This window comes from Tachysurus vachellii, chromosome 11, assembly GCF_030014155.1.
Source record: "Tachysurus vachellii isolate PV-2020 chromosome 11, HZAU_Pvac_v1, whole genome shotgun sequence".
Taxonomy (NCBI): domain Eukaryota; kingdom Metazoa; phylum Chordata; class Actinopteri; order Siluriformes; family Bagridae; genus Tachysurus; species Tachysurus vachellii.
This window is the reverse complement of record NC_083470.1, coordinates 12,269,435-12,294,572: the sequence shown is the minus strand read 5'-3', so window position 1 is coordinate 12,294,572 and position 25,138 is coordinate 12,269,435. Positions and strand designations below refer to the sequence as shown.

Below are 25,138 nucleotides of genomic sequence, written 5' to 3'. Positions count from 1 at the left end.
GTGCATTAACAGTATTAACAACGTAAAACATTATTGTACTGTATTGTACGGCAGTGGTGACTTCATACACAGCCATTTAGGTGTTTATGTTATGAGCTAAAACAACAAAAAAGTTAAAATTGTGAAAACAAAAAACTTAAAAAATTCTGAAGGGCAAGGCCCAATGCCTTAAAATGCTCTAAACTTTTTCTTTCACTTAGAGTAAAATAGTTCCATGTGCAACTAATTCAATTACCTTTATATATTTTTAACTGTCCCTGAGCTTTTGCTTATTCTCTTTAGGATCTCTTTTTTATTTGCTACTATTCATTTTAGCTCTGATTTTTCAAATGGACTCCCAAAAGGAGTCTATAATGTATTTAAGTGCTGGAAGAGGAAATTTGCCGCATATGATTCTTCTGTGCTTTTGAATATGTAGACCAATATGCAGTTGTGTGGTTCAGTGAATGGGAATACTCTTTTTATATCTATATTTTATATTTATTTCCCATAGATTTCCCTTACAGAAATAGAGGCTTTATCACTAGAAAAATAGTGCCACATATTTTCCCAAAGCTTGTGGATGAATTCATAAATAATTTAGATAAAGGCCTGTGTTCATTGTGAAGCTACAATATAAGGTCTGACAGCAGTGGTATTAGCCAGACTTTCATTAATAGTTATATTTTGCTGTTGGTTTGACTTTAAAATAAGGGGCTTGTTTTCCCACTTCAACATTTTTCTCGGTCAATATACACTACAATATTGAGTATAAATACTCTGTGCATTTTAGTATTCTTTCTGCTCAGTAGAGTTGTGCTCATTTTGTCCTTTCCTTTGGAATTAACATAAAATTAAACGAACGAAACCCGCAATTCCGATGGAAACTAAGATGTAAAACAATGCACAAAAAAGTGTACTATCAAAAACAGTATCCTGGAGTATACCTTAAACAGGCTTCCCCCTATATGGAGATATGTTGGTGATTTGTGAACTGTGATATCTGCTACTCTTAAAAGATATGTGATTAAGTTAGATTTTGATCTAAGTTGTTTCCTTGGTGTTATCACATTTTTCTACCACACTTTCAAATCGCAGGCCAGAGGCAATTAATACTGATACACTGTGTTAGATATGAAGTGATAGTGCAATGTGTGTTTACCAAACTGATGTATGATGCAACAGCATCCCCAGTGAAAACATCTGCACAATATTTGATGTAATATAAGCCCCCTTTTCCAGACTGCTGCTCTAAGGCAATGTGTGGGGCTATTTGGGAACCATAGGGCTGAATGTAAACATGATGTGTGAATGAGTGCAGGAAGCCTTGTCAATTCTCTTTCCCACTCAACTATAAGATGGGGGTCTTTCCATTTGAGATTTAAGTTTGAGCCCTTACAGGCCAGTGACATACATTTCCATTCCATCATTAAATGTGAAGATGGTGGTGGTACTGGATGTGGTTGAGCCCTGCTTCAGGTCAGGGATGCTCTCGTAGAGATTCTCGCCTGGCAGCAAAAGTGCTTTGGCTGGCAAGTGCTGCATCTTGGGCGTATGTTGGGGAGGGGGAGGTGGCGGAGGCGGCTGGTGCTGTGGCTGCTGTGGCTTTCTCTTCTTGGGCCGGAGGGTGGCACTGGCATTGGGGGGAGGCCTGTCTCGTTTCCATCCTCCACCTCCTCCGCCTCCGCCAACCTCTGCAGCTTCATAAGACATGTCGCTCTCCTCCGCACCAATGGCTTCATAACAGTGCTCTTCCACTGAGCCAGGGGGCATCCTTGAGCCTTTTGCCTCCTGTGGTGCCCATGTCTGTGGCTTCACCACCACATTAAAGCCACCATCACGTTCACCTCGGGCCAAGGTCCGATAGCCACCAATATCCCTAGGACCTGTAGGTGAGCCAGGCATGCCTCTTTTCTTCTTGCCTGGTTTGCAGACTTTAGAGTACATATCTGAGATCTGAAGAACAACACAACAGATATGAGGTGAAGATGAAGCAATAACTGTATTCTACTTATATTGACAGATTGAAAACTCCTAGTGAAGAAGGGACTGAACACAGAAACACTCACGTACCCCAGCTGCCATGTTTTCTCCCATGTGAGGGCTCAGAGGGCCTATATGCTTGGGCTGGAACATGATGTCATCATCTTCGGGAGGCTTCCATATATACTCCTCTCCATTTCCAATAAACACTGCCTCCTGATTAGATATTAAAGAAAGTGAACTGTCATATCATGTACAGGCTGTTTTCTGATTAAATATCTACTGTACATTAATATAAACATTAATATAATGATGACATTTGGTTGGCCATGATCTGTCTCCTTGTCACCATAAACCCATATAATGACAACCACAACCATTTACAACAACTGAATTACAATGTTTGATGTGTCATCTGTGATTGTACTACCTATAGTACATAGGATATAAATTCTTCAAATAAAAACAGAATTTTTATGTCAAGGGATAGAAATAGTCTTAATAATATGATGTTTAATAATAATAATATGATGTAATAATATGATGTTTCCAATGTTTCTCAACTTTCAGACATCTGAGTTACTACATTGTAACTACAGTGAATCTCAGATTAGAGTAGAACTTAACTATTAGTCATTTTGAAGTCTCGAGTGAAGTCATTTTGTAACATTTCTCAATTCACTTAACAGTGAATTCACATCTTGATCCTTGGATGAATTTTTTAAAGAGCAGTAAAAATGCTCTGTATTTTTGTATTTCAATATGCCAATGATTCAGTGTGTGTATATACTATATATACCAGCAAAGCTATGATAATAATATGATTCATCAGATTTTTTTAAAATGTACACGCATGTCCTAGAGTGACTATTATTAAAATAAATTCAATGAATTAATCATTAATTGTTACAATCTAACTCACTATTTGTCTTTGATATGATGAAGAGTATACTGAAGGTCTCCCCTCAGCTCAGTAATGTCAGGACTCTGCCCGGATTTTGTCCATGTGCCTTTTGTTTATGTTCCTTGTTCACGTGTCTGCCCCGCCCTTGTCTTGTCCTCCCCGCCTCTGCACACCTGTCCCTCATGTGTCATGATTATTTGTATTATTTAATTGAGCCGCGTGCCTTGTGCAGCACGGAATACTCTGTTGTCTTTTGCTGTTGTCTATGTCCTGTTTCGTCTTTTTTAAGTTAATAAATCCTGTTTTCGTTTAGCTGTCCTGCATTTGGGTCCATTTTTAGCCCCGCGCCCGTGACAGAAGGATTCCGCCAGATCAGGACCCAGCAGGACAGCTGCAGCTTGGACCGGCCGATTGGAGTATTTTTTTTTTCTCTTATTGGATTTCTTTTTTCCCTGGACTTCGAGGTTTTGGTGACATCGCCGCTCCGCTTCCGGTTTCACCGCAGGGGGCGCTGCCTCTCTTCCTGTGTGCGGGCCACGTCACCAGCCCGAGTTTTTTTTTTGTTTTGTTTTTTTTTGGTGTCCTGCGACATCACCCCGCACCTGTCCGGTGGGGGGCGTCGCTTCACATCCGCTTTCTGTGGAGGGCGCTGCCCCACTTCCTGTCCGCGAGGGGTGTTGCAGGCCCGTGATTTACCCCATGGGTTATTTTTCTGTTGATTTTTTTTTTCTGTTTTGTGGAGGAATTTTTTTTTCCCCGCCCGCCCTCCCTCCCTTTTTCCTGGTTCTGAGAGGTGGGTCTGGCCGTGGTGCGTTGGGGGTTGTGCTGGGCCCCCCTGTTCGGCTGTGGACGTCGCTCGGCCCCCCTGTTCGGCCGTGGACGTCGCGTCGGCCCCCCGTTCGGCCGTGGACGTCGCTCGGCCCCCCGTTCGGCCGTGGACGTCGCTCGGCCCCCCTGTTCGGCCGTGGACGTCACTCGGCCCCCCTGTTCGGCCGTGGACGTCGCTCGGCCCCCCTGTTCAGCTGTGGACGTCGCTCGGCCCCCCTGGCTGCGCCGCCGTGTGCCTTGCTCCCCCCACCTGCCTCGCCGTGTGCCTTGCTCCCCCACCTGCCATCCTTGTTTACGTGTCTGCCCCGCCCTTGTCTTTTCCTCCCCGCCTCTGCACACCTGTCCCTCATGTGTCATGATTATTTGTATTATTTAATTGAGCCGCGTGCCTTGTGCAGCACGGAATACTCTGTTGTCTTTTGCTGTTGTCTACGTCTGTTGTTGTCTTTGTCCTGTTTCGTCTTTTTTAAGTTAATAAATCCTGTTTTCGTTTAGCTGTCCTGCATTTGGGTCCATTTTACCCCCGCGCCCGTGACAAGTAATGAGTTTTGCAGAATTCTTGATGAAGTATGGCAGGTGACATCTTGTGTTTATCAAAACAGATCAAAGAAGTTCCACCCACAAAAAAGTGCCCTGAGTCACATCATCAAGGTTAAAAAACCCCCAAAGATCTGGAAAAACCTCTGGCATACAAAGTACCAGTGCCAGTTTCTTCACTACTGTGATACTATGTAAACATGTATCATTAAAGAAACATGTCCTGATTTTTAAACAAATGTAATTACTGCTTAATATATATTAGTTTAAATTACATTCAGCTGAAGTAGATTAACCAATGTAATCATTATTGTTACATTTCTGAGAGTAACATTTGAAACATGTCCTCTAATGAAGTGTTAAGGTCAGTGCAATCCATCTGGCTTTCCCCCTGCTGACTGTCTAGCTCATCTATAACCACTCAGTGGATCTAATGACATCATGCTTAATGACTTTCCCCAACCTGGCAGTGCTAAGGGAACAATTGGCCATACTTTGCAGGTTTACACATAATCCCATGAGCACAAAATAGAAAAGTGAGTAGTACAGCATACTAGCATAGGTTATTTTTCATTCGAAGTTTATTTTTATGGCAATACTGTACAATAAATGTTTAGTGAGATTTTATTATGATTTTATTATGTGACTATTACACTCCTAACAGAAAAGCAATGTACAAGCACTAAGATGTGATCATCTTTCTAAGCTGCAATGCATATGCTCCACATCTGAATATTTATGGCAAGATTACTGGCATTTGTTAAAGAGAAAATATATTTTGTATCAATAGGAAGTAGCTAGAAGCCTGTGACCTGAATTTGAATGGTGTAAATGCAGGCATTGCATATGGGTTTCTGTGTATTGCGTCATTTGAATGGCATATGGCTTCTGGGTATGCCTCAGCAGGAATGCCAAATGGACAAGAACGGGTGTCAGGAGTTTTCACAGAAGTGTGTAATTAGAAGAGATGGAACAAAACCACATGTACTCTCGTGAAAGTACTTGAGTACATGGTTCAGTGTAATGGCACTTTTTTATTATAATTAAATCAGTGTTTTTAATAGTTTTTTTTTAAATAATAAAGTATTTTTAATCACTGAAACTAACAGTCACAGTAACATGATAACATTTAAGACTAGTAAGATAAGTTTAAAAATTGTGTTTACGTTCATATGAGTCTGACATCAGAAATAAATTCAAAGCTGAACATGTGTTCACACCAAAACAGGTGAAATTTTAACCTCTGGTAAAAAGAGTAAAAAGTATGTCCAAATTATAAATAATCCAACCCAATAATTCGACCAGCTGAAAGTCTACAATTTAGGGGCTAAATACTAACGCAGCAGTGTATGAGACAGTGGTGACAGATAAGCATTCCTGGTCCAAGTTATCAGGCATATCCACCTTTAAATCCTTCAAAAGACACAGTATGATAATAATCTGCAAAGTATGTGTGCCACCAGTGGAGATATTGGCATTTCAAAACTTGATATCTAACCTATAGAACTGTACATGTAAGCAATTAGCTAGCACGCTACTGAAACTGCAACAGCATTTGGCCAAGTTAGCTAGGCAGCTAAGGCTATTTTATAAAAATTTAACATTAAACAGAATAAAAAACATTTTCAGATTGATTGCGTCATTGTGACTTAACTGACATTAACATGAGCAATTACCTTTAACGAGTATTTAATTCATTTACTTGTATTAATTAATTACTCATTTTAATCAAGTCAGAATATTTTGTATTCTTCTAAATGCTAGTAATTAGAGAGCACGTTCAACACATTTTGCCTTCTTTCTTGTGCTACCTCACATGAAATGACACTATACTGTAATTTCATACATAAAATGAGTGTAAGCAAAATAGTAATTCGTAAAACACCTACCTTTGGAAAGAATGGAAGATTGAAAGCCTCCACATTCTTGCGCGGCAACTTCTGACTGTGTGGGTGTGGTGGGGGCGGAGCTGGATGACTGGGTGGAGCGTGCCGAAACTCTCCACTACTGTGTCGCTGCACCTGCCCAAGCCCATCCTCCGTCTCAGTGCCATTATCTCTCTTCTGGGCAGCTTTGTCAACCTTGCGAACTTTTCTGATACATGCATACTCGGCTGTTTCTGGAGGCTGTGGGGGTGGGTTCATTACTTGAGGGAGGGTCTCAGGCTCAGGAATAGCACCATCCAGGCTGTCTCCATCTGGATCAGGTGGGGCTGGGGTGTTGGCGGGAACAGCAGGGGGAGCGGGGGTGTCTGTCTCTCCAGCCCGCCCCCTGAGCGCTGCCTCAGGACAGCGAGTAGGTGATGAACGGCGCCCCACCTCAGCATATGTGTGCTCTCTATCTTCTCCTGAGGGCACCTGAGGCACCTGACGGCCTTGTGAGGTTCTCAAGTCTGAGTTGGATCGACGGCTTGGCAGAAGGAGCAGGTCCATGCTGGCTGGACGGTTCTTCTTGGAGGATTCTGAAGATCGAACATCAATTTAAACTCTACAGTGTATGGAATATGTAGTATATCAAAAAAGGAACAGAAAATTGTGGGCTAAACTGCAGAGGCAAAGGCGGCACAGACGGCGCCAACCCTCATAAAGTGAAAAAAACATCTACGGGTGGCTCTACTACAAAAGAACAGTGAAAAGAATTGTATCCTGAAATGAAACTTATACCATCCCGCATGCTCCGACTCTACATCCGAATTTGAGGCGGTTCTGCGCCCTCGGTAACACTATCAAGCAGTGTGAGAAGCGAATGTACATACTTTTGCCATTGCAGTTGAGTCTGTTCATCTCATGGAGCTTGGTGTCTGACTTACTGATGCAGCGCAGCTTTGACTGCCGCAATATGTTCTAAAAAGACAGAGACCATTATCAACATATAAACTAATATGAGTTGTAGAACACAGTATGAGTTGAAGGCCATTGTTAAAGAAGAAAGAAAAGTTGAAAATAGATCAAGGTAAAACTTCTATTATAATGACCACAGAATATCATTAATGTGTGTGGAGCATAAAAGTGGCTCTTGACAGGTGAGAACACTGTTTGGTGTTGTTGTTATTGTTTTTTTTTTTTTACATCTAAACGGTTAATAAGATAAGCAATATACTTGACTGTTTCTTTAACAAAGAGCCATATTCAGAGTTGAGTTATGCAGGTATACTGAAAAATTAATAAAGAAATTGCACATATTGGTGTTCAGACCTAATTATCTCTGGACATCAGGACTGCTAGACAGTTAGAGACACAGAGCAGAGGTTGTCCTAAACATCAAGTCTCAGTGATGTGATAGTCTGACCTTAAAAATAAGTACCTTTTTTATGCTGTATTAATTCAATTGTCTGTTATCCGCTGTGTTGTAACAGCAATTCCACATGTAAATACATAGAAAAATAATGAAATGACATACTGATTAATTACTTAGTTTATTCTTTCATCTTTTATAACCTCTTTAGTTGTGCTTGTTGGACTGGAGCCTGTGCAAGCAACTCCATAAGGTGGAGAAACAGCCTGGAAGGGTCTAGTGCAGGGCACCACGAACACATATATTCACACACTCATTCTCACTTAGTGGAATTTTTAGCATTTTTACAAGGAAACTGGAAAACTAAAAGAAACAGACCCAGGTAGACTATACAAAACTCCACGCAGACAGTGCAAGGATCCATCCAAGGATCAAACTGTGGGCCCCAGAGCTCTGAGGTAGCAACACAACCCCTAGGACAATTGATGACTATAAGTTTGAATACAATTTTAATATATTACACTACTATTAGATTTGCTTTTATTCTAAATCATTTTGCAACAAAAAATGATCAGTTTAAAAAGAGTGATCGATACAGGGGGTGGAGAAGCTCCATCACGTCTAAACTAAAGAGACAAACTGAATTTCAATAGCCTAAATGGGTCACCCTCAAAATCACAAGCTACTAAAGTAATGAAATGATCTATAAATTAGTTGGCTATTTATATAACCACATTCGAATGCAGCCATCAGTGTCCAGATCCCAATCTTCTCACCTGTCAATGCAGTTTAAAGGCAGACATAACAAGGAAATCTGTTTTATGTCAACATTGAAAATTAAAGAGATGGTCACCATGTCCATGAGTCTGTGCTTTCTCTCTTCACCAGTACCATTGTGACTCTTCCCCTTCCTGTTAAACACACAGTGAGCACAAAACACCTCAGCCTCTATCTATTATTATGGTTCATGGTTCAAAAAACTGCCATGATTCAGAGCAGAAAGTGTGTTTAAATGCCTGAGCCTCCAAACTACTATGGTTCTTGGGCAAGACCCTAAACAGAAAAGTCATGTAAATCACATTAGCATATTTTAATCAGCTGCAGTAAAGCCTTACATACAGACATCATTTATCATGATTATTATACTGAATACACTGATCAGCCACAATATCAAAACCACCTGCCTAATGTAGGTCCTCCTTGTGTCTCCTCTGTGTGTGCTGTAGAATCTGTAGAAAACCTAGAACTCTTTTTCATGTTCCTCATCCCTGAACAATTTTTGCGTAGTGTGTCAGGAAGCATTATCCTGCTGAAAGACATCACTGCCATTTGGGAATATTGTTGCTATGAAAGGGTTTACTTGGCCTGCACTAGTTTTTAGGTAATTGGTTCACTTCAAAGTAACATCCACGTGAATTCCAGGACCCAAGTTTTCTCAGCAGAACATTTCCCAGAGCATCACATGTCTAGCTATCACAATTTGGCCTTTATCAGCATATTGGAGAACTCACTGTCCTGACTATACATTCATGCATAATATATCCCACTACTGTAACTATATAATGACTTATTCACTTGTCACCTGTCAGTGGATTTAATGTTATGGCTGATTGGTGTATACAGTACACATCTTTAAAGCTCACACAAGGTCTAAAATTAACTACCCCAATGCCTCCAGGTCTAAGTGCTAGAACTTCACTTTCTTGCCCTAAACCACTTTTAAACTTTTTTAAACTTTGAGCAGAAATATGTTTACTCTCAATGAAAAAACAACAGTTAACTGTCTGAATTGCCTCTGAATTCCCCTCTCCCATTAGAAAATACTCTCATCTATAAATCACTATCTAAACTGTAGCTTACTGCTGTATCTATCTTTCATAGTCCAATTTGAGATGCCATATCCATATTGTTTCTGCTTAAAAACATCAAATTGTCAGGGCTTTATATTTATAAAGGGTTCAGAAAGTATACAGACCCTTTCATTTTTTTGTACATTATTGTATTATACATTTACTTTTAAATAGTTTGATTGGAAGAATAGGAGAAATTGTGCAAAGATTGCAGAGATTTTCACAAGAAGAATCAAAGCTGTAATTGCAGGCCAAGGTTACCACAAAGTATTGAATATATGGTTTGAATACTTATCCAAATTTGGCACAGTTTTCAATTGTTAAAAAACACTGCAAAAACGTCTTTAAAAATTTTTTAAAAAATAAATATATTAGACAATTCAAGGATAAGAAGTCAATTTAAACCATTCTAAAAGATAATAAATCTATAAAAATAAAGTGCAAAAAATGAAAGGGGCTAAATACCCAATTGTATATGTGAATGTGTTTGTGCGTTCAGTGTTCCATCTGTCACTCACCTGTGGCAGCCCACACACAGCACGACAATCAAGATGGTAACGACGAAGGCCGAGGCAGCAGCAATGGCCCCGAGCAGCAACACTTTGCCGTAGGGGGGAGCAGTGAAGTTCACCCCGTCCTGCATCGAGGCCATGTGAGAGTGCTAACACACGCTCGCTCGGACACTCCCACTCTCTGCCACGGGCACACACACAGGCAAAAACTGGGTATACACTTCACAGGATCTGAGGAACAAAGGAAAGAAAGGCAAGGAGTAAGCTCTTCTTTTGTGCACATTTGTTCCATTTAGATCAAACAGCAACATCCATCTGAATCCTTGCATGTGAGAGAGGAGAGAAATCCCTAGTTCCATCTATCTCCCTTTGTCTCACGCATACTGTCATTTTCTCCCTATTGGCTGTCAGTCAGCCCCTGGCTGACACTATTATGCTCATTTTCACAGTTCAGAGGGGCGATTTGATCTTTTCATGCTGACATATTCACAATCATCAGGCACCAAACCTGCCAATATATATAACTCCTTCTGCTGGTTGGAAATAGGATGCTTTACTTCTGTAAACAAAGTGCAGTACTATGTATGACACAGTACCATACAATGAGATGTTATAACTACTATTAAAATGCGATTAAAACACATTTCTGTTTCTGTCCCAAAAGCTTTATTGGGCATCAAAATCCCATGTAAGATATAAGAACATAAACACTTTTCTCTAATAAGCAGATGCATTTACATGACTGTTACAAATAGCTGACTATGACTTAATTTGTGAAAATCAGCAAGATCAGAGGATTCATAGCACTAAACACTCAGTGGAAGAAACACTTGAATAAGCACAAAAAGGTTGTAAGGGGAGGAGTCATGTTAGTCTAACATCAGCAGCTATCTACTGGTTGTCTGTTGGAACAATTTATTATGTCTAATAATTTAATGAATTTTATTAAGATTGTTTCTTGTTTCAACTCTGTAAGTTCAAAGCTTGTCGTCTGTTCATTCCACTCTAATTTAACCCTTGATATTACTAGTTAACAAATAGCGATGTGACCACATTAATCTCATGTAATTAATATGACAGCAATTTGCACTACATTGCAAGGAATGTTAGCATACATTCATTCATTCATTCATTTTCTACAGCTTATCCGAACTACCTCGGAGCCTGTGCCTATCTCAGGCATCATCGGGCATCAAGGCAGGATACACCCTGGACGGAGTGACAACCAATCGCAGGGCACACACACACTCTCATTCACTCACGCAATCACACACTACGGGCAATTTTCCAGAGATGCCAATCAACCTACCATGCATGTCTTTGGACCGGGGGAGGAAACCGGAGTACCCGGAGGAAACCCCTGAGGCACGGGGAGAACATGCAAACTCCACACACACAAGGCGGAGGCGGGAATCAAACCCCGAACCCTGGAGGTGTGAGGCGAATGTGCTAACCACTAAGCCACCGTGCCCCCCGTTAGCATACATTAACCATTTTAATCTACAAAATGCATTATAGTATTAGTTTCTAACAAATTCTTAAATTAAAACTGCTTCATAGTAGACTCTTTTGGACCATGCAACATATCTTGGGTGTAATTCATGTATCCATTACTATCTTTGTAAAACTCTCAAATACACAGGGAAGCCGCATTCTCAAGTACTTTACCTCTATTGTTCCTTTCGTCCACCTTCCCTACTGCATACATTACAATGCCTGAGTATCCATGACCCAGACATATAGCTTCATCTCTCAAACTATGCCTTATCTCATCATCCCACCAACACACTTTAGTCCAATGCAATACCATCCCCTCTTTCAACAAGAGCCACCATCTCAGTAAGGGACATCGCAGAGTGGTAAACTAGCTTTTCTTATAGTATTTTCCTTCTAAGCCCATAGTGTCTCCCTGTGCCTTTACACACCAGCTGGAGATCTCAATGAATGGTCCTGAATAAGATTATAGTTCTGAATGGGACATTTGGCTCATAATTCCATGTACAGGCTTTTTATTCATGATTATGGGCCTTAACATCACCCAAGTACCAGTAATAGCAATATGAGTGTTAGAAAATATCGCATGACAGCTCTTGACTGAAAATAACATGAAGTGTGTGTAGGAGGGTGGGGGGTGGGGGGTGGGGGGGGCTTGCTTTGTGTGTCTGACTGCTTGTTTGTTTATTCATCACAGTTTAATTTGGCAGTGTGGAGAGATGCTGAATCTAAATTAGCATGTTTTAATCGTCTAGCTCATTTTCTGTAGTATCAAAGTGAGCTATGAGTCATGACAAAGACTAAAAATGTTTTTGCATTGCACACAGGCAGGTCTTCTCGCTGTGACAAGATAGTTAAGGGGGAAAACTTTTTTTGTATCTCTTTGTTTTAAAGGCGGAATAAAACCGCTTGTTAGTTTGATGGGTTTTTTAACAGACAAGTAAACACACGGGACATTCTGTCTCAAATGCAGCAGATGCCTTATGCACCTATGATGAACTCCACAAAGATGGCTACTTAAGACTTACCTCCATGATTACTACAAATCACGTCATTACCAATGATCCACAGCAGATCTTGTGAATCTTTCTAGAACAACTACACAACCAACCTCAGAAATTTTACTCTCTGATACATCCACTAAAGGTTAACAGGGAGAATTCAGTATAATTATACTCCATCCTCTTAGCAGTCATCCATCTTCTAAACATCCTATGAGACATCCTATATACAGCAAAAGTAAATAGAAGATAGAGATTTAAAATGCCTGATTGTAGAACAGCATTAAGGCAACAGAGTCTCATTTACTTTAACCAAATAGACAATGTGAATGTGTTTCAAAAGAATACTCCACAGTGCAATATCATCTCATTAAACCTTAAAACTACAAGTAAGCAATCCTGGGCCTGCTGCTGTAAATATTACCTATATATCTTCTCTCACAAATAAAAACTCTCTTCTATATTCTGTCGAAATCAAACACTCAGTCTCCTCATTTGACCCTTTAACTTTTACCCTATGAGAATAGCAGCTGTTCTGAAGTCTTTTCTTACAGTTGCTTATCTCTCTTATTGACTCACTGGGCTCGAAAGGGTGAACGCAGGTCTAATACATTTAATTATGCAACTCCTGTACAGTGTAGAATTTCTTTTTTGGCATATCTGCAATAAACTGCAAAAAACAGACTGAACATCTCTTTATGGCATTACAGGCAGTAATGTTATTCCTAACATAATACATAAAGGTATAAACCAGATTACGGAGAATATTACTAACAGACATTGTGAAATTGGTACATGATTTGACCTATTAGGCGGACCCATACATTTCTTCACAACCTACTGTATTACTACTAATGCTACTGAGCTTTAATAGTAATAGTGAAAAAGGAAATAAGAAAATTTGATAATGTTAGCAGATTTTATATAACAAACTATTCTGAATAACCTGTGTTTACATAGTAGTCTTGCGAGACAGACTTATAAAAGGTACTTTTTGTTACTCAGTTCCTTTGTCTTGTTTGTCTTGGGAAAATTCTGTTTGTTTCTGTATGAAAATGCAAATACATGCAGTTGCAATCAGAAATATTCAACCCCCAAAGAGTTTGAACTATTTATGAATAAAAATCTTTTCAAAGTGCGGGTTTCTGCTTTGGATGACTTCTTTATGAGTTTATGATGCATAAAATCAACACAGAAAATGTATGATGTAGTATTTGTGTGTAACAGTATATTTTGTTAAGATAGCCATGTCTCAATTATTCAACTGTTGTGTATTCACGTGAAATAAGGAGGCAATACACCGAGTACCAAAACAGGTTTCTTTACTGAACATTAGCCACATGTGCAACTCCACTTCTTTTCCCATCTGCTACCTTTCTAGCTATCACACACTAGCCCCATCTAGTGTACATCTATTAATTAGCAATGTAATAAGAACACAACATCAACCCATATATAATATTGTTATTTTTAAAGCTTTCTGACAGTTTTTATAGAATGAAGTGGAGCTGAAACATCATTACACCTTTGGGAACTTTATAACAATCCTTCATTTGCTTCAGCTGTGATGCATACAGTATATAAACCCCAACCATGAAGGTGTTCAAGGTGAGTTGCAATCATGGGAAAGACAAAGGAGCTTCCACAAAAGCTGAGAGAGGAGATAATTTCATCACATCTGAAGGGCCTTGGGTATAAGAAGATTTCCAAAATATTTAACATTCCAAGAGACACCATTGGGAGCATTATAAGGAAGTTTAAAACTTACAGTATGGAACAGCTGCAAACCTTCCTAGCTGTGGAAGAAAGCCCACAATTTCATCAAGGGCCCTTAGCAAATTAGTCAGGACAGCTGACTAAGAAAAACCCTGTGTGACTGCAAGAAAGCTACAGGATGACCTGATGAGAGCTGGTACAAGGGCTTCAGTGGCAACTATAAGACGTGCACTGAATAATCACGAACTTCATGGCCAGGCCCCAAGATGCACTCCCCTCTTGACCTCAAGGAACACCAGGAGTCGACTAGAATATGCCAGGAGGAATTTGGATAAAACTACCGAGTTCTGTGAGACAGTTCTATGGACTGATGAAACCAAACTGGAACTTTTTGGGCATATGGAACAGCGGTGGCTTATGGCCAAAAGAATACCATCCCCACATTCAAGCACGGAGGTGGGTCATTGATGATGTGGGGCTGGCATCATGGATTCCCAGAAATACCAGGTCATTTTAAAGAAGAACATGATGCCTTCTGTTGACAAATTAAACCTTGGTGATCATTGGATCTTCCAGCAAGACAATGATCCCAAGCACACCTCCAAATCAACTAATGCTTGGGTGGGGAAAAGATGCTGGAGCGTCCTGGAGTGGCCTTCTTAGTCACCAGATTTAAATCCAATTGAAAATATTTGGTGGGATTTAAAGAAGGCAGTTGCAGCACGGAAGCCATCAAACATCACTGAGTTAGACTTTTGCATGTGAAGAATAGGCAAAGATTCCAATCGAGAGGTGTAAGAAGCTTGTCAACACTTATCGAAACCGTTTGTTAGAAGTTATAAAAAATAAAGGACACTCCACAAGGTACTGAAGCTGGGGGTTGAATAATACTGCACATGCTCATGTGTTACAAGAGTTATAATTTTCATTTAAACTTCAAAGTTAAGTCAACTTCTGTTGGCAAACTAACTCGTATGTATCAATAAATATTTTTTGTTATTTCACAAGTTTTTTTTTTCCATTGATTTTCATTATTTTTTATCAACATCACTATAATGTCTTTTGAGGTGAGGGGGTTGAATATTTCTGATTGCAACTGTATGTGTGGAGAGCCAATCAGATTTCTTTTTTTTGTTTTGTTTTTTTAGTTTCTTTATCTTTTTTTGGTCAATCGCTACTAATACTGTCAAAGCCCTACATGTGGCCAGGTTCTGTGGGCTGCTCAAGATTGGCAGGGAATTTAGTAGAGTTCTCATGCCTTAATAAATACTGACTAATTTAGAGAGAAAGACTTTCAATTTTTTTAAAGTCATTCTCAGTGTATTGCTGCTGATCCAAAGATGTCATCAAGCTACTAGTTTGAAACATGTGGAAGGACGTTTTGACTTTTTTTGCAAAGAGTGGTAAAGGTACTGTTGTACAGTATTCGAAACATGCAGGGCAGGCAGGAGTTGCTCTAAAATCTCCTCAATCAGTAGTATCTTCTCAGTCATGACAGTTAGCCAACTGGTGTCGGTTCTACAGCCCATCTGATTCATATAATCCCTCACTAAAACACTTTCACTCAGGTAGACAGAATTGTGAAACTCCACCTCTCATCCCCCTTAACCAAGTCTCTTTTTCCTTTGCCTGTCACTTGCTTTTTTCCCCTTAAAAAAAACACTTCTTACTGCATTGAAACTTTCAGGGTGATCAGCTTGTGTTTCAGGGCCTGCCAAAGTTGCAGTACACAACAAAACACAAAAAAAAACACATCCACACTAACAGGGCTCAGGTGCTCCCTTATAAAGCTGTAATCCTCACCCTGACAGAGCAGAGCAACATTCATATATGCCTAAAGACATCACTCTTAGCCAGATCTCAGGACAGGCTGGCATGGCCTCAGGAGAGAACAAAAATATAATGGTGGCTCAAGTCACAATATTGTCTTCAGCTAGCAGATGAGACATTTTATTTTCAGTATGCATATCTAAGACCTCACAGTAGTACTGCATTTCTGGATGGCCTAATTAACCAGCAAATAGCCATTTTTCCCTACAGCTTAATTGCATAGTCACAGCCAGGGATGATCTAGAATCATGTGCCTGCTGTGTTGCCTCTGCTTTCAGCTTTCATTTGCAGTCCAGAAAAAGAATTGTCTAATTCATTAAAGCGAGACAGGACATTTACATGTTTAAAATATGAATTATTATTTAAGCAGGATCTACCATTCTGCTCATCTATAATTCATATGATGACACAACAGATAATAATTCATGCACTGAAAACAGCTGATTCATATCCTGTATGGAAGCTTGAGTGCCTTTTATGTAAAAGAATGCTCTGTGAATAAAAAATTCACATACCACTATATCCAAATAAAAAAGTATGTTTACTGAAAATGCTACAACATATACATAAGATTGTATAATTAAACGTACAGTCGTCTAGCTTTAATTTCCAGGTATTTTTATGTAAACGTGTTAAACGGCATTGAACATCACACATTTTGTATAAGTCCACCCAATTTTTAAGCGAGAATTGTAACGTGACTGACATGTTTCTTGTTACCAAATGTATTCTGTTAGACTGAATGTTTAAACGAGTAATAGCTCTTAGCCTGTACTATTGGGTTTAGCCTTCAGTTTCACCTGTGAATACTGCATTTGTTGTTAAAAAGGATAAGTGATCATGAATATCATAAAACTGTCTATGGAAAAAACGCAAGCCATTTTAAAGCTGAGAAAAGATGGAAAATCAATCAGAGACATTGCACAAGCACTGGGCATAGCCAATATAGCAATTTGGAATATCCAGAAAAAAAACACTGGTGTACTGAGCAACAGACGCCAAAAAGGTTGGCCAAGGAAAACAACGACAGCTGATGACAGAAACGTCGTGAGAGCTGTGAAAAAAACAACAACAGTGACATCGCCAACAACCTCCACAGTGCAGTGGTGAAGGTATCACAATCCACTGTTCAAAGAAAACTACCGAGAACAGAAATATAGAGGTCATACCACAAGATGGAAACCACTAAAAATTAGGTCTAAATCTTATTTTGTTTAACACATGTAAATATCAGGAAATAAAAGCTGAAAACCTGCACTATTGTATTGATCTTTTGGCATACACAGTAAATAAAACCCAGTTGCTCTTCCAATAGTTTTGGAGGGGACTATACACACAAAACTGCATTTATGATTACAATATCAAGCAAACCATAGTTTAGTATATATAGTATAATATATATAGTATTATATACTACGCATTTTAGAAAAAAACATTTATAATAAATGAAACACAATAATTGTTTAAAGAATTTCAGAACACTTTATACAGCTTCTCCAATGTGAGGGCTTTGCCTTTGTCTCCTCTTTAATGCCTCAGTGATGAGAATATGTGATGAATATAAAAAGCTTTAAAATGTGGGGTTGTGGGCGTTGTTGCTGGTGGGATGATGGATGGTGGGAGGATACAAAAAATATTTTATGATAGGGATGTCCCAATATTATATAGTTAGTCACAGTGTAAGATTGCATGGTTACCTCATCAGTGACTTTATGAAAAAAGCAATTAGAATGTATTTCGACCTCATCCTTTTTGTGTCTGGCTGCTACGTCCCCAAAATGTCCCCAGAAATCATACCCCGGCAATCTTTATTTCTCAATGCAGAGGATTTAGACTGTACTGAAAATCCTTCCACTACTACTGTAACTTCTGTACTAAACACTGACTCTGCTGCCAGTCCTAGAAGTATTCAGAGTGCTTCATCATTGAGGTATCATACTGTGAAAAGGTGAAACCACAACACCAATAGCAATGATAACTATATCACTCCAAACGAATAAAAAAAAACAAATAAATTGACTTCTCTAGTTGATTAGGAAGTGTAGCTCATTGATAATGTGAAGCCCTAAGCTGACAAAAGAAGTAAGCTGATTTTATAATAAATACATTATTACATTATATATATATATATTAAATTATAATAATAATTATGGTAAAGTTTGGGTAAAACAGTGACTTGGCCAAACTCATTTAAAAAATACAATTGATATAAAATGTCTACACACCCCTGTTAAAATGAAAGTTTTTTTTAATGTTCGTGTCTGAAACCTTTTAAGAAAAATAGGGGGGGAAAAAATTATCACAACAAACTGGTTGCATAAGTGTGCACACCTTTTTATAATTGGGAGTGTGGCTGTGTTCTTAATGAGCCAATCAGCTTCTACCTCATGTTCAAAAGTAATTATGACATAGCTGGCATCAATGAAATTATTCTAACTAGCCCCAATGTTTCTATAGACTTTTTTCCTTTCATCCAACTGTTGAAACAAATGTCAGCAAAGAGCTTACAAAGCATGCATGGTATCTCACATTTTGAAAAAGAAAATGATGTGTCAATGGAGTCCATAAAAGTAGTAAAGATTTGCACAATTTCTATCAAATTAGCTTTTGTTAAGATTAATTTAACTAGTGATTTATTTATATTCAACAAGATTCAAATTTAATTTTTGTCTCTTCAGTTTTCTCCATCACGACATAGTCAATTATGGCTTATTATTGAACAATGTACTTGCCTAAATGTCTATACAATTACGAAAGTTTCCATTCAAATGTTGTTTTGAATAGCTGGGTATAATATGAATCTTATTCGGCTACTAGCCTACTGTTATATGTAATACAAATGACAGAAAGTAGGTAAGCTCAATTATCATGGACATTATGGAGAATTACTTATTTCCCAATTACTATAAAGATAGAAGTAATTTCTATGATCTGAGAACTGTAGAAGAATGTTTGCTCACAATGTTACACTGGTATATTGGCACACCATTAATACAACTAGAACACACCCATAACCATGTAAGCTTCCAAACTGAAATAATAAAGTCACTATTACAGGAGCTCAAGCTATTTTATTGTTAATGTACTAGAGCAGAAATCAGATCACATAACAACGGCAAACTTTCATCACAGAGTCAGATTTGAGCTCCCATTTCTGTTGCCAATTACTACCCTAGAGAGGGAAACAGAGAGAGAGGGAGCAATGGAGGAATGGCATGTTTTAATTACTGCAAAGGCCTAGATTTCAGAGAAAGAAAGAAACTAGCATGTCAGTCTCCGGTGATCTCACTGCTCTGTTACTCTTTTCTCCTTTTTCTATAGAGTCTAAATTCTTGTGGGTAAAAAAAGAAATAACTGAATAGCAATCGTAGGCTAAATGTGACAGCAGGAACCCCATCATTCGATACATCTTTAGAGTTACAATGTCCAAAGAATCAGTCCAACATCAATTATTTATCTGCTACTTTACATGGGGCAATGGTTAAATTATATCCTCTTTATATCCTTTCCAGGCTGCACTTTTTTTTATAAGCCTGAGACAAGAGCAACAACTCTAACACGCTGTATCAGAGTTCCTGGCCATGTCTAATTTTGTCATGCTTGTGCTGCCTTGGCTGCATACTAGTTGTTCCAATCTATGTATACTACACCATGGCAAATTGCAATCAGTGAACAATCATCAAGCACGTTTGACAGCTTATTCAGCATGTTAGACTTGTTGCTGTTATCTCAGACAAATAGCTTCCAGTGCAAATTTTGTATGCTCAGTTACACAAAGTGGTTCCTTGACTTACAGTTGACCTTAAAATGAAATGGAGTCACATCACAGTAATGTTAATCAGTCCTCTTATTTCTGGCTAGCTATCTCACTTATATTACTTATTACTGAGTATTTGCTTTGTGGTGTATTCTCTTTTTACTGAACAACCACATAAATTATATTCTGAATCAGAATTCATAACGACGTAAATCTTGGTGAATTCATGACCACATATTCATGACCGGGGGGCACGGTGGCTTAGTGGTTAGCATGTTCGCCTCACATCTCCAGGGTCGGGGTTCGATTCCCACCTCCACCTTGTGTGTGTGGAGTTTGCATGTTCTCCCCGTGCCTCGGGGGTTTCCTCCGGGTACTCCGGTTTCCTCCCCCGGTCCAAAGACATGCATGGTAGGTTGATTGGCATCTCTGGAAAATTGGCCCTAGTGTGTGATTGTGTGAGTGAATGAGAGTGTGTGTGTGCCCTGTAATGGGTTGACACTCCATCCAGGGTGTATCCTGCCTTGATGCCCGATGACGCCTGAGGCACAGGCTCCCCGTGACCCGAGGTAGTTCGGATAAGCGGTAGAAGATGAATGAATGAATGAATGAATGAATATTCATGACCAATTAAACCAAGTTCCATATAATTCCGGACAGTCAGACAAAGACATTGTGCCTGTGACCCAAACAGCTTACAAGCTACATGTTTTTATGCTCATAGACAACTGAAATATCCTAATGTTAGTGTTTTCAGCTAAAATCTGTTTTTAAAATCTCGATCAAATATTCTGGTTAAGGTAGCTATAGTTTACCAGTTGATTTTGTCATTGCGCACAAGCTGAGTAAGAAAAAACCAACAGGCAATAACCCCTGTGGTACAATCTCTATATTCTAGCTACATTTTTCTAGAAAATGTTTTCAAATCAATGCATACAATCAATGTCTATTGCATACTTGCAAGTTCATGTAACACACTGTCAGGCTGGTACTTCTGACATGATGTATGCTTATCCTGGACACTGAAATGGCCAATGTTGTATCCTATCTAGCTAAAGATTGTTAGTTTATTAGACATTCATGTGTTTGGGGTTAACATGGCATTGCTTCTGAAATTGTGCTGTAATACAACATCATAGCAGACAAAAGAGGGCAAAATAAACAGTCTACATGAACAGGCAAACAGAATCAGTTTCCTTCTTATGTCAGTTATTCATATTATTAAATATATTTTTTATTCAACAGTATTTGTGATTTTGATCATAACTGTTTTTATCCTTTAAAAGGACCCTTTAATATCCTATTAAGTTGTCTAAATCCTTCCGTGGACAGAGGTAAAAAATACTTCAGTAAGTGTGTTGTGTTTTTTTAAATCCTTACTGATTTAATTACATTTTTATTTAAACCTTAAAAGGCCTCACTTCATTAAGATGTATAAATATGCTGGAGTAAGCAAAGAGATTCTTCTTTGTCTCCCAAGAGTGCATTAACTCTATCTACTTTGAAAAAGCATGTTGAGGAAAATTTCTCGAATTTGCTATTATTAAGGCATATAATTTATAGCTATATTTAACTAAAATTGTCTTTGTTAATACCAGGTTAGACTAGTATCAGTTCCAGTAAGGAGAAATAAGGATTTTATTTCTAATTCATTCACTGGCAAGCTGTGTAGTGTTAATCATTCATATGAGTAAATGTAATTGAATACACAATTCCCACATTTAACAACGTTTGACACATTATACTAGAATTATGTATACTTTTATTCACATATATTTTTCATATATCCACCCTATTGCTTGCTCTCTGACTTTCAGAAATGTTGCTGTTAATATTGAGCAGAAAACCTTTCATGAGCAGGGTCTCATTTAAAGAAACCTATGTCACTGCTTAAAATATACTATATATATATACAGGGGGAAAACCTGTCAGCTTGTTTTTTAATGCTCACAATATACTTTAATATCTTTCTTCAAAATGTAATAAATATATGTCAGTAAAGCAATGGAACTTTTTATTTAATTTAGAATCTTGCCAATGCCTATCTCCAAAGATCATACTGGATAAAGAGCCAATTGTAATAACTGCCTAAAGACATCCAAAGCTTGCTAGCTAAGTGTGCTTTAGTGAATTTAAGGCTTTTATCTCTGTTTTGGACATAAGCCTATTCAATTTAATTCCTCATCAGATGCCGACTGTCAAATTGTCCGCAATGCACCTGCGCCGTCCCACTGTAACCAAGAAAGCACTTACACAGAGAACAAATGACCTAATGGAAAATCGCAACAGAACTCACTGAATTAATTCTTTTACTACAGAATAACAAGCAAGCAAAGAACCGTTTAAATGATTTTACCTCAGGCTATATGACAGAAACTGATATAGACATATTTCAGTTCATGAAAGCCCATAGATTTCACAAACTTTATATAGTAGATAATGTCCACATTTGATGATTTGAATCTGTTTCCCAGGCTGCCACCCAGGTATTTACCTCTATAATGCATGCTGAAGACACGTTTAAGCAACACTACTTCTACAGTCTACTTCTATGCGATGGATTAAAAAAAATCATAAGTGATTCCCCTCTTTTAGGCCCTCAAGACTGCCCAAAACCAAATGACTGTATGAATTATGAAACATATCCACACATGCAATTACACAATAATGTTTACAAAATATTTCAAAATCAGTTCTTATAAACTCTCTTGTGCTAAAGATAGCCAAAACGAAATCAGGATAACAGAATACTCACATAGAATGTCACATCAAACATCCAAGCTGGACTGAGCATGTGACCATGGCTGCAAAACCATTAACCACCTTTAAAATCCCTAAAAAAAGGAAAATGCAAGGCATCAAATAATTAGTGTTGTCTTTTCATATACAAACACGTACTCAAATATGGACTGCATTTTTTATATTTTTGGCACCATTCATCAGTCAGACACCATGTTTGCTTGTCTGATCCATGTTAAATAAAGAGGCCTCATGGAAAGTTCCAGCTGAACGCAGCTTCACTAGTGGAGTAAACACACTGCTTATCACCCAGCTGCAGGTAATAAATGAGCTTTTGCTGGTGAGGCAGAAAAATTAGTTTATGCATATTGTGGCAGTGATATTTAGCAGTTTACTTGAAAATGAAGAGAGGAAACTTTACTCCATATTGTGCTTCCAGGGAAGTCTAAAGATTAAACACATACCTCACATCTGATGAATCTTTCTAATACTCTTTTAGGATGTGTATGTGCTTGACTGCTTTCATGTGTGCAATCTAAATGTCATTCAAATAGCCAGCTGCTTTAGTGAAGTCTGACAGATCTAAGAGCTTCCTGACTGTAATTATAGTGTTTCAGTAAAGTCAAGGGCACAGTTCAGGAATCCATTCATGAATTTATGTCTCAGGAATGTCAGAGTATCCCTAAATAAGCAGACAGAAGAAAAGGTGCCGATTCCCGCTGGGAGGCAGTAGAACAAAGATCAGAATGATTAATCAGATCCCAGCTATGGTTTCCTCCTCTCTCCAGGTTGACATGTATAATTGTTGTCCTCATCTGGGCCTTGGACCAGGGCATTGGACCCCTCTGGGGTTGTGTGTATGTGTCATTAATATGTATTAATTAACACATGTTCTGTACTGGTCTACCTTACATAAAAAAACATGCATGCTGACTTTTCTGTACTGTTATAGACTGATAGGACTTAATACTCAGAGAGACCTCTTTGAGACGGTGAATGCTTTTACAATAAAAATAGTAGCTTGTATTAATTTAACAACCAATTGGAGTCTTGTTTTTAAGGACGCAAGATTAATCATCCAACAATCTTGTTACCATATGCTGAAATGTCCACAATGTACACACATGATAATATGACACTGACATCTCTCTCATCAACAGGCTCTATCCTTTTCTATACATTCTTTACTATGGTAAGAAAAAGCCATTTGCTTTCATTCCTCATCAATACTCAGCCTACTGGAAGCTTATCTGATTGAGCAGCCTGGCTCCAGGGCTTCAAAGTACTCTGTCCTCTTCTCTATTAGCTCTTGTACGCGCTTTAAATATGCAAAACGGTCCCTGATTAAAGCACTTAAAGACCCACGCCCACATTTTACATCTGCTTGTCTCCATCCTTGGCCTTGCACATGACCCTACAGTGTCTCATCCTTATCCAGTCGCTCTGTGTTGGACTGCGGTGCTTCGCTCACCTCCAAACAGGTCCGAGATAAAACCCTGACTGTTCTATATGATCAGCACGAACATACAGCATGCATACACCATTGCAGACACACAGGCCACACGGTTATGTCTTCAAATATGTCGTATCTCCATCGCGCTCGGCAAATAAGCTCAAAGTCAAAATGTCCGCGCGGTGCAGACGCTTTCCAGCTTTCACAGAAAAACAGAAAGCGGGTTTCCTTCTCTTTAAAGACTGAACATTAAAATCAGTGCACGGATGGTGCTTTTGCATCAGCTATAATAAAGCTTAAGGCTATAATAAAGAACTAAAAAGGTTTTCAGTGAATGGCACAACGTCCCCGCCTCGTTTGCTTCCACATCAAAGGTCGCCTCGGTAAAAATCGGTTAATTGGTCGCAGCATCACAAAGAGCGATGCGGATACACACGTGTGTGTACACACACACACACAGGTCTCCTTTTCAATCTAACACCAGTGCATGCCCTTTATTGCACTAATTGATGTACTAACCTACTGATCATTTTATTGCCCAGATATTTATTAGATTTATATCACGTGTGATGTAGTAAAAGCATTCGACGTTGGACATGTGCAAGGGGCAATGAGCGCGAGACGAAAACAGGCATCATCCAAATCAGACATGCATGTACTAAAGAGCGGTTTAGCAATGCATACTCACTTAGCTTAGGTGTTCCAGCGTCAGCCTGTTTCTCTCTGTCTTTATTTCAGTATGCAGCTGAACTGTTGGGACTCGCGGTCGCAGCCCCGTGCGCATAATCAGTGCTCCGCGCGTGTTGTTACAGAAAGCTCGCGCGCGCAGCGGCGACCAACATCCGCATCATCACCGCCTTCTCTCCGCACCGCCATTATTCTGGCGTCTGGTTTTAGCACCACTGCCAAAGGAAAGCTAGACCTTTCCACAGTTTTAATGGCCGAATGATAAAATAAAAAAACGTCCCCGTCTCTCCGTCTCCCGGTTGCCCGTGTGACACCAGCGCGGCGTTCGAACCATCCGTTACATGCGCCACCTAGTGGCACATTAAAGGTAGGCAGGGATTATACATGGACAGATGTGTAAAAATAAATTTATCCGCTTACAGTATGAACTATATATTTTCTCTGGAAACGTACAAAGTTGCCCAGTTGCCTGTATTCCACAGTCATTTGCAGCGATGAAAATATTTAGATGATGCACAAACTACATATATGCAGAGAATTCGTGCATGGACAGGTTAGAGAGCAAAATAACCACACCCATGTCTTTTCAAGCTTTAAGAATGATCTCAATCGTTGTTTCGGATTTTACTTGTTG

At 39.0% G+C, this 25,138-nt stretch overlaps 1 protein-coding gene across 2 annotated transcripts; it reads right to left on the bottom strand.

The window, feature by feature from the left end:
* On the bottom strand, positions 1-24,791 carry si:dkey-70p6.1 (uncharacterized protein LOC570575 homolog). Of its 2 annotated transcripts, none has more exons than XM_060881738.1 (8): positions 24,506-24,791; positions 22,381-22,459; positions 9,834-10,058; positions 8,319-8,376; positions 6,987-7,074; positions 6,121-6,692; positions 2,053-2,178; positions 1-1,935 (listed from the first exon to the last, which is right to left on the bottom strand). In XM_060881738.1, the coding sequence occupies exons 3-8, from the start codon at positions 9,965-9,967 to the stop codon at positions 1,375-1,377; spliced, it is 1,539 nt and encodes a 512-aa protein (XP_060737721.1). In that variant the 5' UTR covers positions 9,968-10,058; positions 22,381-22,459; positions 24,506-24,791; the 3' UTR covers positions 1-1,374. The 2 variants fall into 2 exon arrangements, with proteins under 2 accessions (XP_060737721.1, XP_060737722.1); XM_060881739.1 differs by having other exon boundaries at positions 7,041-7,074.
* Between the last annotated feature and the right edge of the window lie 347 nt (positions 24,792-25,138).